This window comes from Dunckerocampus dactyliophorus, chromosome 11 (genome assembly GCF_027744805.1).
Source record: "Dunckerocampus dactyliophorus isolate RoL2022-P2 chromosome 11, RoL_Ddac_1.1, whole genome shotgun sequence".
Classification (NCBI taxonomy): Eukaryota; Metazoa; Chordata; class Actinopteri; order Syngnathiformes; family Syngnathidae; genus Dunckerocampus; species Dunckerocampus dactyliophorus.
Genome location: NC_072829.1, coordinates 2723407 through 2738974, shown reverse-complemented (window position 1 = coordinate 2738974; position 15568 = coordinate 2723407). Strand labels below are relative to the sequence as shown.

The 15568-nt window shown below is 44.8% G+C and overlaps 1 protein-coding gene across 1 annotated transcript in view; it reads right to left on the bottom strand.

The window, feature by feature from the left end:
* The window catches only part of ankrd50 (ankyrin repeat domain 50), a 42222-nt gene that overhangs the window by 17911 nt on the left and 8743 nt on the right, over positions 1–15568 (bottom strand). Inside the window, exon 3 of the mRNA XM_054791714.1 lies at positions 2416–2648. Coding sequence (XP_054647689.1) covers positions 2416–2648 — 233 coding nt within the window. The remainder of the gene's footprint in view (positions 1–2415; positions 2649–15568) is intronic.

Sequence of the window (15568 nt, the reverse complement as noted above, 5' to 3'; positions counted from 1 at the left end):
GAGGTGTTTTAATAGCTGTCTTTCTAGGCGGAATAGGTGTGTCCCATGACGTGCATTAATTCCATGCCTCTTTTTACGTGTTTTTATATCTTTAGAAAACACAGAAAAGTGACAGATGTGTGTTCATGTCTCACATAGGGATTGTGGATGGTGGAGAAAACGCCCCCAAAAAATGCACTTTTCCTTTAACTCATGGTGTTTTCAAAAAAACAGCCGTATTGTTAAACCATTGCCAGGCCCGGGAATAAGTAGGCCGCCTTAAAATAATGAAGAGTCACTATATATTTAGGGGACACTTGGCATCATATGGCATCGTGTTGTACTTGGGTGTCCTTCGGCGCAGCATGAATAAAGTGTACTCCAAGCGAATGAAGGCTGTAGTAAGTGGGTTACGCTATTCTGTTTGTGTACGCGTTTGTGAACAGGAAGAAAGAAAAAAAACAGCCATTCTTGTTGTCGTGAACTCAAAGCGGAAGACTGAATCCAGACAAAACAAAAAGGGTCGCTAAAAGCATCGGCGAAGGAGGAAAGCCAAAGCTATTTTGAGTCTGCAAAAACATGCCAGCGCACAAACTCCATCGGATGAAATGAGGCGCTACCACGCATAGCAACACAGGCAGGGGAAGTTCATATCTATGCCCTTCACTTTTTTCAAACCAGTGGAATCACATCTGATGAGTGAGTTTTGGCTGGGGAAAAGGAGGATCTTTGAGGAGATTGTTTACAAACGTTTGAATTTGAAGCGGCGCTTGACGAAGGCTCTCAAGCCACTAAAAAGGAAAAGTGACGAGAGGCAGTCGGGAAGGGAAGATAACAGCTGTTTGTCGTGTTTTTCTGACATGAAAAAGCCTGGAAAACCACAACACACACATAGAATAGCCAACGTGGGCACCCGCTAGTCTGGGCCACGGTCCATGGTGGTAGTTAGATGAATGTTTCACATGCAGGTACCGCAGCGCGAGTCAATATGTAAATGGTAGAACCAAAATTTAATCGACAACGTCAAAACCATCTGTGCTGTCAGTGTTGGAAAATGCAGCAATCGAATCTAGCACGACCAACAGCACGTTGGCACGTCTGGGTGGATTTTACACGAGCAGCTTGAGTCGCAGTCGGGTTTGCCGAATTAGTGGACGGGCGCCAAGTCAAAGAGAGCGCCACTGCCGCTGTCCTGCAAGCGGACCCCTACACCCCTCGCTGCCAGTGTCAACACGGATCTGATCTACACGCGTGTAAACAACGGCTAGAGAGTCGTACGTCGGCAACACTTTGGGACTGACTCATTCCCACTGCAACCAGTCATTTGCTGTCTGGCAGAGCTGCACTCTAATTGGACACAGGTGCTGTCATGACCGACACAATGACCTGCTTGTTTAATTTCTTAGCATCGCCTGTCGTTGACACTGCAGGTGCAACAAGATGTCCCCTCCACTTCCTTTGTAAGGCAATTGTTCCGTTTGACTGCTCATCCTTGCTCTCCTAGCATTTTCACAATGCCCTATTGTGTGCAGTAAACCAAAAAAAGCAAAAGCTGCCATCATTTGGGGTTATTCTTGCAATTAATTCATTGTACAAACACAACCTGGAAAGTTTTGGAAAGGCAGAGGTGGTTGCTGATTAAGGGCGGCTTCCTGCCTGACAACATAAGGGCAGCAGTGTCACAGGAGTGCCGCACTGATGACCTTCATGACTCTTCTGTCCAAACAACCAACTTATTCAACCATCAGACTGGATTTTGTTTGGAATATTTAAATCAAGTCTCCAAAGATGTCCAATCAAGTCCTTTCATTATACCGGGGCTGTCCAAACCTTTTCCAGCGAAGGCCACATGGTGAAAAAAATGAAAGGATGCAACTCTGCCACTTTGTTATTTTGTACAGCAACACATGTAGATATGCTAAGACATTTTATATATTTCAAGAAAAAACTGCAGCTCAGCTTTGTCATGTAGGTGAAAAGGCCTATTATTATCAGCTTCACTCTTTCCTCTTTTTCCCCCCATTTTTTCCCCATTTTGCTGGGGGGTTTTTCCACCTTTTTCAACTTTCCTCTTTAAATAATAATTTTCTTTTTGCAAGATTATGGCTTTATTCCCATAATTTTTTATCACTTTTTCCCCAACCTGTTTTTTCAAAAATATATATTTTTTAAAAGGTGTTAATAGTCTGAGAAACAAACAAAACAAGATAAAGTTGTAATTACACCTTGTATTACACCTTAAAAAAAATGATGCCATTTTTCTTAAATAGTAATAATAATAATAATAAATAAAATAAAAAGACCAATGTGAACGAACGCCAAGCGAACTGGAGCTGGAGTGCACAAGTATCTTCCTTTTTTGGGGGGAGGTACAGCCCAGAGTCCTAAACCGGAGCCTAATAATGTGTGTTTGCGCAGGCGCGTCAGAGAATTTACCCGTGAAAAGCTTGGTAATGGCCTTGTTCTGTCTCCGTGCAGAGCAGATGAGCAGGAGCCACGGCGGCAGGAACTCATGATGGCTGGCGAGGAGCTCCGCGATGGTCCTGGGAGAGCCCGGGGACGACCTTTGCTCCGCCTCGCCCAGCTGACCGCCCTCGTCAATGGAGTCCACCAGGAGGAAGAGCGCCTGCGGCGGAGGGTTGGCACTCAGGAGAGGCAAGAGCACACATCTAAGAGAGGATGAAAATGCTTTTAGGCATCAATATTTGTTAGAAGGAAATATACAGTATCTATACATACATACAGTATATAGTATGTGTTTCCTACCAGTTTCCTTATCAGCGTCAGCTTAACGTATATATTTAACTGTTACCACAGCAGCATGTGGCCGCTGTTGTGTGAGCAGCACGACACGGTACTGATGTGAAGGACATCATTTCCTGAGTAGGCGTTAAATACGCATCCATTAATGAGTTTGCTGCACATTATTTCAACTCCGAGTAGCATCCTCAGCAAATACATTCATAATTCAGTGGGTCTTTTTGCACTGGAGGAGACACTGCCTTCGAGCTAAATATTCTGTCGTGACATGTTATTAAGAGGAACTGAGCAACATGAACGTGCAACATGACTATTGCCGCATCAGCAGCGAGCACCGAGTGTGGGACAGTGAGTTAAAAGCAGCCTGACGGCATCTCGCAGTGAAGCACACGTGGCGTTGCTTGGATGTTTAATCGCTACATGAGCCGTTCCAACAACGGGAAGCTGCGAGCCACGCCATGGAGTCTGTGAGCTCCCAGCGCTAATGTCGCACATGAATGTTAAGCGAACCAACAAATGCGTTCAAGCTTTGCAGAGTCTTGTTTCTGTTCCTCAGTGAGCGCCGCGGGCGTTTGATGGCGGCGGTCGCAACACTGGCAAAATGTCATTTCCCCGAGACTCATTAAATTACTTCCGGCTTGACAGACGGCGATAAAGTGATCTGAGGATTTCAGGTTGCTGACATTTTAATCTGGGCCCACGTTAATTAAGCATTTAAAAATAGGGTCGAGCAAATCAATGAATCGATAGGAAACAGGAAAACAGAAATGTACCTGTGAATATTCTCATTCATCCAGGTCATTTTATTCTCAGGCCATTCAGTCGATCGCAACTGGACTGTTCAGGTTGTCTTAGAAGACATTTCGCCTCTCGCCCGAGCAGAAATGGTTCTTTCCTGTCTTGACCTACTTCCTCCTTTAGAAGAAAAATAGACTGGATCTTGCACCAAGCTCTCAGATTATAGCTGTCCTATCTAGTCTGACTGGTATGTGTCCCACCTATTCTTTGAGCATGAACTGATGAAGGCTGCTTGGATGAGAGGCCCGGGAAGACAGTCCAGTTGTGATCGATTGAATGCCCTGAGAATACAGGAGAACAGAACTTGGGCCTGAGCCGATATGTCACTGCGTGCGACAGATTGATCTTTAGAATGTTGAGCACTGATGTTCAATGTTCTTTACCCCACCCCCTTATTAAGTCGTCTACAACAAGCCCTTACAAGACTAGGTGAAACCTCTCCCCTAACACTCTTAAGACGATTTTCCCCGCTTCATTGTGGCGTAGTCGGCTTAATCTCTCCTGATGGCCGCGGCCCACGAAGAACCTGCGCTGCCATCTGGAAGCCTTGCCAAAAGGAATGTCCATCCATGGGGATGACTGGGCGTTAATGGCCCGAGCCCGTGTTGCCTACTGAGACAATCAAATCCACAGTGACAGCAAGTGGGCCAAACAAAGGGCCATTGTTCGCTTGCAATTCAGCTACTTTCGGCTTGTCAAAGAGTCAAAAGACGAGAACTGCAGACAAAAAGGCGACTCTGTGGGATATTGACGGAAAGTAAGCACAACAAAAGCCACTTTGCCGGCGCAACACCAAGCGCCTATGCACTTCATTCTCCAGTCCTCAATGTATGCCCGGGTTGATGCAAACTGCGATACACACAGGAGGTTTAATCCACTCGCCATCTGCTGTTTTGCTTTTTTGCATACTGTGCAGGAACGCAAAGAGTGAAGACGTCTGTGCTGACAGGTAAAGGTTCATCCTTCTCTGAGAAGTCGACTGTACTGGACACTGTGGACAGACTCGTCCACACACTTGGCCAAAACTATGCAAGTCATTTTTTTCGCTTTTTAAAATCATCTTCTATCTTACTAGCTTTTGTATTTTACTTACTTGCACTTTATTGATATGGCAACTATCTAAAAACAGACCACTACCCCATACGTCATCAACCTGATTGGAATACATTACCCTGAACTTTGTTTGAGGTGCAGTGGAAACACAAACCACACAAATGAAAAATAATTAATGAATAATAATTTCACATGTACAATGTGACAGCCAAATTTGTCTTCTGCATTAAACCCATGTTTTGAGGAGCAGTGGGCAGCCATCGTGTGGCACCCGGGGGCCAGTTCCGGGTTTTACGTCAGCATCTTGGTCAGTGAAGCTGAACATCCGTGTGTGGGCGAGCCTGGAGGAAAAGTGGGTGACGTATCTTGCCCGAGGACACAACAGCGGTGACGGGGATGGAGGTTAGTGGAAGTTCAGACCAATCCTCCGTGTGCTGGAGGACCCTGTTCTGCCTCCTGAGCCACTGCCTTTACCAAGAACTTTGTTTTTACTCAGGTAAAAAGGTCCTTGTTAATAAAGTTCCTGGGATTATTGGTAGAAATATTGTTACGCACTTTGTTGTGTCTCGCCTCCAATCTGTTTCTCTATCTCAACCCCAACCGGTCAAGACAGAGTACAGAGTCTTGGTTCTCTTTGAGGTTTCTTCCCTAGAGGGAGTTTTTCTTTGCCTCAAGTGTTTGTTCACTTGGGTTTCAGTTGGTGCTCGTTAATGTATGAGGAACATACTTCTAGAACTGCTCAACGTGCAAAGTGCCTTCAGGTAGTGAATGACTTTACTTGACCCTGTGCATGGGGGCTTCAAATCATTTGGTTGAAATTTGACAACGGCATCGACCCTAAGATCCGTTTTCCAAAGTCCTTTCCAAGATGCTGATGAGGACAAAGCTTTCAGCCATGATTATAGTATAATACATTCATCCATGTCTTCAGTTAGCACTTAGATCATTTGAAGGGTCTTTACAAAGACTCACGTGTCGCCTCATCCAGAGACGAGTCCATATTACCATTGAGATGTTCTTCATAGGCTTTTATTTCCTCCGTACAATACAACTGGCGCATCAAGACTGCTTTAAAAAAAGAGTTTCAAGTAGACTTGAAGAGGGATCACAGTCAGTTCAGCACTGGTTCCCGAGGCCTGCTAGCTACCAAGCTGTCCGAGGTGCTGACTTTTATTTTTAGAAATGTTTTTTCCATGATTGGCTGTTGCTAACATTTCCCAATTTAACATCCATCTTCAAAGTCTGGTGTTGTCCAGGACAAAGTCTTATGATAGTTTAATTGTGGATGCTCAGTCATGGGACTGGTCACAGAGACAGTGACCACACTGTTTGTGTGTGTGTGTTTTTTTTTTTTTAATTTTATTTTTTTTTATTTCTGTGGAGACAACATGAGGGCTGCCTGTGTAGCAGTGTGTCCGTCCCAAATTAGCTTTTCAGTGACACTTCCCAAATAAAATGTTTGTTGAAACTAAAGTAGGTCAAGTAGAGGTTGCATGCAAAGCGCTAAGAAGGCGGCAAATGTCATGTGTTTTTGGCCTAAATAAAGCACAAAAATGGATAAATGAACTCAAATAACAATATTAGGCTAGGTATGTGTATCAGTGTTGGCAGGTCCGCTTATTATAAGAGACTTGGTCTTATTTTTTTTTTTTTTTAGTAAAGTCACTTGCAAATTCCCAAGTTCCCTGTTGTATTGGCGCGTATCTAACGTGCATAAGCATACATAAGCATGTAATACGCGTATCAACTCGCTATGGGTATGTGTGAGTCTATATTATGTCTTATATGTCTTATATTCTCTTATTATGGCCACTATATTGGGTAATAGGAGTGTAAAAGTGACTATAGGGGTGTTATTTCATGTCAAGAGGGCTCTAATAATGTTAAAAAATGTCCTTAGAAGATGGTAAACAGGTTTTCTATGCCATAAGTATGACAATATTAAACAAGAGATTACTGTACATCTATTAAGGAGCCCCAATGCTTGGTCTTTAACTAGCACTCATGCCTCAGATAGCTCCCACAAATCCCTCAAGCTCTTCCCAGTCCGAGCGAGGTGCACATTCCTGACTTAGCTATCCAACACCGCCAACAGAATCTGAAATTTCATCCTCTTCAACCCCCTCACCACCCCTCGCTCGTTTCCCTGTTGACACCGGGGTGTGCGTCAATCACCACAGACACACATGGTTTGGAATGACTGGTAAGGAGTTCTTTCCCTGCCAAGTCCGGATTATCCGTCAAGCTTTTAGTCCACTTCAGCGACTTTATGAGGAGAAAAGTCATAGGAAGAAGTCATTCTCTAAAGCAGGGGTGTACAAACCTTTTCCCAGCGAGGCCTACAAAGTGAAAAATGAAAGGATGCAACTTTGATATTTTGTAAAGCAACACATAAGTTATATTTATTTATTTCAAGAAAAAATGCATCTTAGCTTTGTCCTATAGGTGAAAAAGCCTATTATTAGGATCAACTTCACATTTCCCCATTTTTGTCATATATTTTTTTTCATTTTCCAAATATTTCAACTTTCTTCTGAAATAATCTTGGTTATTTTTCTTTTTGTAATATTATGACTTTTTTCCTATAATACTTGGACTTTATTGCCATATTTTGGCTTTTTCCCCAACCTAATTTTTCAAAAATTACAACTTTATTTTGTTTTGTTTGTTTCTCATAATATTATGACTAAGTCTGTCAAATGATTAAAAATCTTAATCAGATTAATCATTTTTTAAAATTAATTAATCATTATTAATCACCATCGGCAGCTATGTCTGAAATATGCCCATTTTTACGGTATTTAATGAACTTGAAGATAAATGACAGGACAGGGTTATATATATTTCTATGTATTAACAGCTTCAAATGAACTGAATATGTCCATCAAAAATCGCTTTGTCTGTCTCACCTGTCTCAGTCTGTCTTTTTAATAGGAGAACATTTGAATCACACTTTAAACCGTGTATTATGAGCAATGGGGGGTTGTCTTCAAAGACATTAAAGAATTTAAGGTAAATGTACTTGTTTTCAGTGTATTTTCCAGCATACTTACATGTAGTTAATTGTACGTCTGAATTAAGAGTTACAAAGTGAGCGATAACAATATACACTTCATGTGTTCCTTTATTTGTCTGTTTATTTACACACACAAACACACGCATTATATCGGAGTGCCCCTGAATGCATCTCGCGTTCTTGTAATGACAATGTGGAAGTGTCGTTCCCAGGATGAACGTACAAGAGGTGTGTGTGAGTTGGAGATACATGTACATACAGTATGTGGTGTTGGAATTGTGCTGCTGTTGATGCGTTCAGGTCATAATGAAGTTCTAAAACAGTGTCAGGCTCTGTGCGACTGTGTGGGGACGCTCCACTGTGCTTCCGTCTGCCAGCGTAACAGAGAATCGTGCTTGCTCTGGTGCGCATGCGCTAATTACACTAAAACATTTTACGTAATTAATTAAATAAGTGAGTGACCGCCGTTAACACGTTATTTTTGACTATCCCTACTTGACTTTAAAAAATGTACTTTTTAATATTTCACCTCCGTGTTATTAAAATGACATTATTTTTCCTCATAATATCAGTTTATTCTAAAATTTTGACTGTTTTTCTCATCAGAATGACTTTTCTCAATTTTTATTTTGACTTTATTCTCATAAAATGTCACATCCTAAAATCCTAATATTTCAACTTCCTTCTTAAATAATGTTGGTAAATTTTCTTTTTGTAACATGATCCATGTATTCCTATAATGTACATTATTCCCATAATATTATAACTTTTTCTTTAACCTAGTTTTCCAAAAATTACAACTTTATTTGGCTTTGTTTCTTTCTCATATTATTATGATTTTAAACAAATTTGAATATATCAACTCTATGCTACTAAAATGTTTGTTTCTCATATTATTACTTTAAAAAAGATGTTTTTAATATTTCAACTGTATGCTACTAAAATTACGTTATTTTTTGTCATCATTATTCCGTGAAATTACGACTTTTTTTCATCAGATTACAGCTTTTCTTCTCAATATTTTGGCTTTATTCTTGTAAATTTACAGGTCATGTTTCCATTTTTGCTGTAATTTTATTTTTTCTTCTTTAGTTTTCCTGTTAAATTATAACTTTAGAATGTGATGCGGGCCAATAAAAAACTGATGAGGGCTGTCAATGGTCCCCGGGCCACACTTTGGACATCCCTGAGCTAATTTTTTTTTCCCCCACTAGTTACTGTTTTCATTTCTATCCATGGAATCAGAGGGCGGCTCGATACTGCATATTTATTTACTACACACTCATTCACACGCACACGCACACACACACACGATGTCCACCAGTGATGTGGAGGCAGAGGCTAGCCTCAGAGTGCTGAGTCATCATTGCATCGTAGCTGCTGCCATTTCTCCTCTTCTGCTCCACTGGAGTTGATGCGTCACAAGGGGTGGGGATGGGGTTGGGAGGGTGGTGTGGATTGGGGGGGATTGTACTTATTTTTTGTTGGTTGCTTGCTAAAACGCGGCCCTAATTTTCTCCCAATTTTCCACCGCCGTGCACCACATGAAAGCGCCCGAGCAGCTTTCTTTCTGGCGTCCCTCAGCCTCGAGAGCCGCCCAGTGTGCGCCGGCCGAGAAGTCAACACCGGCGCAAAAAGAAATACACAAAGCGCCCACGCCGGGCCGTTAAATAGCTGCCCTGGTTTCACTTGAGTGGGAACACGCTCCACTTTGAATTCTGCTTAAAATCACCCGTAGAGCGCATGACGTGAGCACTTTTGCCAAGAGGGAAACACGTTTTTCGTAACTTCTGGCTTTCTGCCACTCAACATTCCCAAGGAGTGAAAACTGATCTGTTAAATCTTATTTACACAAGATTTGCTCACCCAATTTAAATCACATATTATCCACAGTAGTCTTTTGGAACAAATCAGCCAGATAGTGTTTGATGTAGCTGCCAGAAATGCAAAAAAAAAAAAAAAAAAAGTGCGGTATATATTTCTTACAGTGTGGAAGGTATAAAACATTTGCGCTCAATACTTGAACCTGTGAGCATTCATCATCGCCCAAGTGGAGCCGAGACGGCAGTTAAAGCTCAACAACAAACACGGAGGCAGATAAGGTCACACCTCAACTCAACTGCAGTTTTTGTCCCCTCAGCAAAAAACAAAACTGCTGGAATTCGTGTGGGCCCACATGACTGCGTTAATTCCCCGCCACCCCCCCACCCCCCACATTGGAAGCCAGTTCTTTTGTCCTGAAGGAAAAGGCATGTTCAGAAGGCTGGAGGCACACATACACCATTTGTCACTTGACTGACAAAATCCAGTCAAAACACTGTAGCCATCTTTGATAAAAATAGAGAAAAACACACATCTATTTCATATATCTGTCTTTATGGAGAAATATGACAAACATGCCCAAAATGCATCAAACCGTCACTTGAACACCCTTTGTTGATGCTGCCGGTTGCATAATGTAGTAAATGCCTACTTTTACGTACAAATGCCAAAAGCACCGTGGTCCTCCATCGTCATTTACACTGGTTGTGGCAAAAATAGATGTGCCCTTTTCGTGGGGTGTCCGGCCGAGATGACCAGCGAAAAATCCGCAAGTAATTGATACTAGGGCTGCGACTAACGATAATTTTCTTAGTCGATTAATCTGAAGCTTGTTTCGTTCCATTGAGGAATCAGTGAGGTCCTAGATCAGCCGTGTCCAAAGTGTGGCTGTTTTCTAAAAATATAACTTAACAACAAAAATATAAACTGAAAAAATGTAAAATCAGCAATCATTTTACAAGAATAAAGTCAAAATATTAAAAGAAAAAAGTTCTAATCTAACGACAAAAAGTCTGACAAGTTGACAAGAATAACGTAATATTATGAGGAAAAAGCAGAGAAACACTCATAGAGCGCAGACCTCCGCCAAGTGCCATAGTTACCCCTATATTGTGATTCACACCAAAATAATAATGTTGGAAACATGTTGGAAACCGCACGGTGGTCTAGTGGTTAGCACGTTAGCCAACACAGTAACAGCCTGGAGATCGGGAAGACCTGAGTTCGATTCTCCCCTGGGCATTTCTGTGTGGAGTTTGCATGTTCTCCCCGTGTGCGCGTGGGTTTTCTCCGGGTACTCCGGCTTCCTCCCACATTCCAAAAACATGCAGGTGAGGTTAATTGGTGACTCTAAATTGTCCATAGGTATGAATGATTGTTTGTCTATATGTGCCCTGTGATTGGCTGGCGACCAGTCCAGGGTGTACCCCGCCTGTCGCCTGAAGTCAGCTGGTATAGGCTCTAGCATGCCCCCGCGACCCTAATGAGGAGAAGCGGTATAGAAAATGGATGGATGGGATGTTGGAAACTTGTCCTGTATGTTTTTCCCAAGTGCTCTGGGCATTATTTGTGGAATCACATGCACAAATGCCAAAAATGGTACTCTCTCGCAATGTTAAAGAATCCTTTAAAAAATTCCTGGATCCAGACGGTGATCAGGATCACCCTCAAAATTTAATTGTAAATCCCATTTCTGACATTTTCTGAAAATTTCAATCAAATTCATTCAGAACTTTTCATATTATTTTGAACACAAACAAACAGATAAACGCCAACAAAAACGTAAGGTTTATTAGCATATAGTTGAAATATTAAATTAAAAAGATGTTACTTTTTTAAAGTCGTAATATTGTGAGGAACAAAAAATAGCCGGGAATAATAAAGTTGTTCCATTCCATTCCATTCCATTTTCCTCCGCTTATCCGGGTCCGGGTCGCGGGGGCAGCAGTCTCAGTAGGGAAGCCCAGACTTCCCGGTCCCCGACCACCTCCTCCAGCTCCACCGGGAGGACACCGAGGCGTTCCCAGGCCAGCTGTGAGACATAATCCCTCCAGCGTGTCCTAGGTCTTCCCCGGGGCCTTCTCCCGGCTGGGCATGCCCGAAACACCTCACCAGGGAGGCGTCCGGGAGGCATCCGGACTAGATGCCCGAGCCACCTCAGCTGGCTCCTCTCGATGTGAAGGAGCAGCGGCTCTACTCTGAGCTCCTCTCGGATAACCGAGCTCCTCACCCTGTCTCTTAGGGTGAGTCCCGCTACCCTACGAAGAAAACTCATTTCAGCTGCTTGTATCCGCGATCTCGTTCTTTCGGTCATGACCCAAAGCTCATGACCATAGGTGAGGGTGGGAACATAGATCGATCGGTAAATTGAGAGCTTTGCCTTCCGGCTCAACTCTCTCTTCACCACGACGGTCCGGTACAGCGACCGCATTACTGCAGACGCTGCGCCGATCCGCCTATCGACCTCACGCTCCAACCTTCCCTCACTCGTGAACAAGACCCCGAGATACTTGAACTCCTCCACCTGGGGCAGGACCTCATTCCCAACCCGGAGGGAGCAATCCACCCTTTTCCGACTGAGAACCATGGCCTCGGATTTGGAGGTGCTGAGTCTCATCCCAGAAGCTTCACACTCAGATGCAAACCGTCCCAGTAAACGCTGCAGGTCACAGCTCGATGAGGCCATCAGGACCACATCGTCTGCAAATAGCAGAGATGAGATCCTAGTGCCCCCGAACTGGACTCCCTCGACACCTTGGCTGCGCCTAGAAATTCTGTCCATGAAAATTATGAACAGAATCGGTGACAAAGGGCAGCCTTGGCGGAGGCCAACGTTCACCGGAAACAGGCTTGACTTACTACTGGCAATGCGAACCAGGCTCCTGCTCCGGTTGTACAAGGACTGAATGGCACGTAGTAGCGCGCCACCAATCCCATACTCCCGGAGCACCCCCCACAGGACACCGCGAGGGACACGGTCGAATGCCTTTTCCAGGTCCACAAAGCACATGTAGACCGGTTGGGCAAACTCCCAAGTACCCTCCAGGACCCTTGCAAGGGTGTAGAGCTGGTCCAGTGTTCCGCGACCAGGACGAAAACCACATTGCACCTCCTGTAGCCGAGGTTCGATTAACGGTCGTACCCTTCTCTCCAGCACCCTGGAATAGACTTTCCCAGGGAGGCTGAGGAGTGTGATCCCCCTATAGTTGGAACACACCCTCCGGTCACCCTTCTTGAAAAGGGGGACCACCACCCCAGTCTGCCAATCCAGAGGTACTGTTCCCGACTTCCACGCAATGTTGAAGAGACGTGTCAGCCAAGACAGTCCCGCAACATCCAAAGCCTTGAGGAATTCAGGGCGAAACTCGTCCACCCCCGGAGCTTTGCCACTGGGGAGCATTTTGACTACCCCAGATACCTCAGCCACGGTGATGGAACTGTCCGCTTTCGTATCCTCAGTCTCTGCTTCCTCTAGGGAAGGTATGTCAGTGGGATTGAGAAGGGCCTCAAAGTATTCCTTCCACCGCCCAACTATATCCTCAGTCGAGGTCAGCAGGCTCCCGTCCCCACTGTAAACAGTGTGGACCGGGCACTGCTTCCCCTTTCTGAGGCGCCGGACGGTTTGCCAGAACCTCTTCGAGGCCGACCGAAAGTCGTGTTCCATGGCCTCACCGAACTCCTCCCACACCCGAGTTTTTGCCTCGATCACCGCCGAAGCCGCGTGCCGCTTGGCCTGCCGGTACCCGTCAGCTGCTTCAGGAGTCCCACAAGCCATCCATGCTCGATAGGACTCCTTCTTCAGCTTGACGGCAGCCCTGACCTCTGGTGTCCACCATCGGGTTCGGGGCTTGCCGCCACGACTGGCACCGACCACCTTGCGGCCGCAGCTCCGATCGGCTGCCTCAGCAATGGAGGCACGGAATAGAGCCCATTCGGACTCGATATCCTCGTCCTCCCCCGGGATGCAGGAGAAGCTCTGCCGGAGGTGAGAGCTGAAGACTCGACGAACAGGAGACTCTGCCAAACGTTCCCAGCACACCCTCACTACACGTTTGGGTCTCCCGGGTCTGTCCGGCATCCTCCCCCGCCATCTAATCCAACTCATCACCAGGTGGTGATCAGTTGACAGCTCAGCCCCTCTCTTTACCCGTGTGTCCAAAACATGCGGACGCAGGTCTGATGATACGACTACAAAGTCGATCATAGACCTGCGGCCTAGGGTGTCCTGGTGCCATGTGCACTTATGGACATCCTTATGCTGGAACATGGTGTTTGTGATGGACAAACTGTGGTTCGCACAGAAGTCCAACAACATCACACCGCACGGGTTCAGATCGGGGAGGCCGTTCCTCCCAATCACGCCCCTCCAGGTCACACTGTCATTGCCCACATGGGCGTTGAAGTCTCCCAGCAAAACGACAGAGTCACCAGTTGGGGTGCTCTCCAGCACCCCTCTGATGGACTCCAGGAAGGCTGGGTACTCTGAACTGCCGTTTGGCGCGTACGCACAAACGACAGTCAGGACCCTTTCCCCAACCCGAAGGCGTAGGGAAATGACCCTCTCGTTTACCGGGGATGACTCCAACACAAAGGCACCGAGCCGGGGGGCTATTAATAAGCCCACACCAGCTCGCCGCCTCTCCCCTGCAGCAACTCCAGAGTAGAACAAGGTCCAACCCCTCTCGAGGAGTTTGGATCCAGAACCCAAACTGTGGGTCGAGGTGAGTCCGACTATATCTAGTCGGAATGTCTCAACCTCTCTCACAAGTTCGGGCTCCTTCCCCGCCAGAGAAGTGACGTTCCATGTCCCAAGAACCAGATTTGGCCGCCGAAGACCAGGTCGCCTAGGTGCCCGCCCTCGACCGCCACCCAAAACGCAATGCACCGGACCCTTATGCTTGCCCCCGCAGGTGGTGGGTCTACGGGGGGGAGATCCCGTGTGGCTTCTTCGGGCTGAGCCCGGCCGGGTCCCACGGGTGAAAGCCCGACCACCAGACGCTCGCCTGCGAGCCCCTCCCCCAGGCCTGGCTCCAGGGTGAGGCCCCGGTATCCCACTTCCGGGCGAGGTGCGGTCTCTCCTCGTGTGTTTATTCATAGGGGTCTTCTGAATCACTCTTGGTCTGGTCCGTCACCCAGGACCTGTTTGCCTTGGGAGACCCTACCAGGGGCATATAGCCCCAGACAACATAGCTCCTAGGATCACTCGGGCACACAAACCCCTCCACCACGGTAAGGTGGTGATTCACGGAGGGGAATAAAGTTGTTATTTTTGGAAAATTACGTTACACAAAAACTTATGTTACAACGATGAAGTCATATTTATGAGAAGAAAATTTAGAAGGTGAAATAGTTGGAAAATTTCAGACAACAGCAGAAATGCAAAAACAGCTGGAATTTTACGAGAATAAAGTCACAATATTGACAGAAAAAAGCTGTAGTCTAACAAGAAAAAGTAATATTATGAGGAAAAATAATGTTGTTTTAGTAGCATAGAGTTGAAATATTTTTTAAAAAGAGACATTGTTTTGTTAAAGTCAGAATATTATTAGAAACCAAAAAATAAAACGAATAATAAAGTTGTGATTTTTGGAAAATTAGGTTCCGGAAGAGTTATATTCCAAGAATAAAGTCACATTGACAAGAAGAAAATGTAAGAGATGAAAACATGTAATTTTAGTAGCATATAGTTGAAATATGAAAGATTAAATAATTTTTTTTAAAAGTCGTAATATTGTGAAAAACAAACATAAAAAATGTACGAATAATAAACTTGGGATTTTTGGAAAATTAGGTTCCAGAAAAAAGTTATAATGTTACAACAACAAAGTCATAATTATGACACGAAAATTTAGAAGAAGATGAAACAGTGGGAAAATTTAAAAGACAAGAGGTCACGTTTCATGCAGTTTTAAGCCATAAAAACGGCCACAAGGTGCATCTGATAAGATCTCAGGATGCATCTTTTGCATGTGTTAATGTGCTCGACAGCAAGGAGGCAGTGAGAGAGCGTGGAGGAGTGTAGTGTGTAGAAGGTTACGCATTGTAGGGAAATTTTAAAGCCTGCACACGCACAGTTTAGTTCGCAGGTGTTATAATTGTAAATACATTGTTATTTTGATATAAAATGACCCTTTTTGTGTT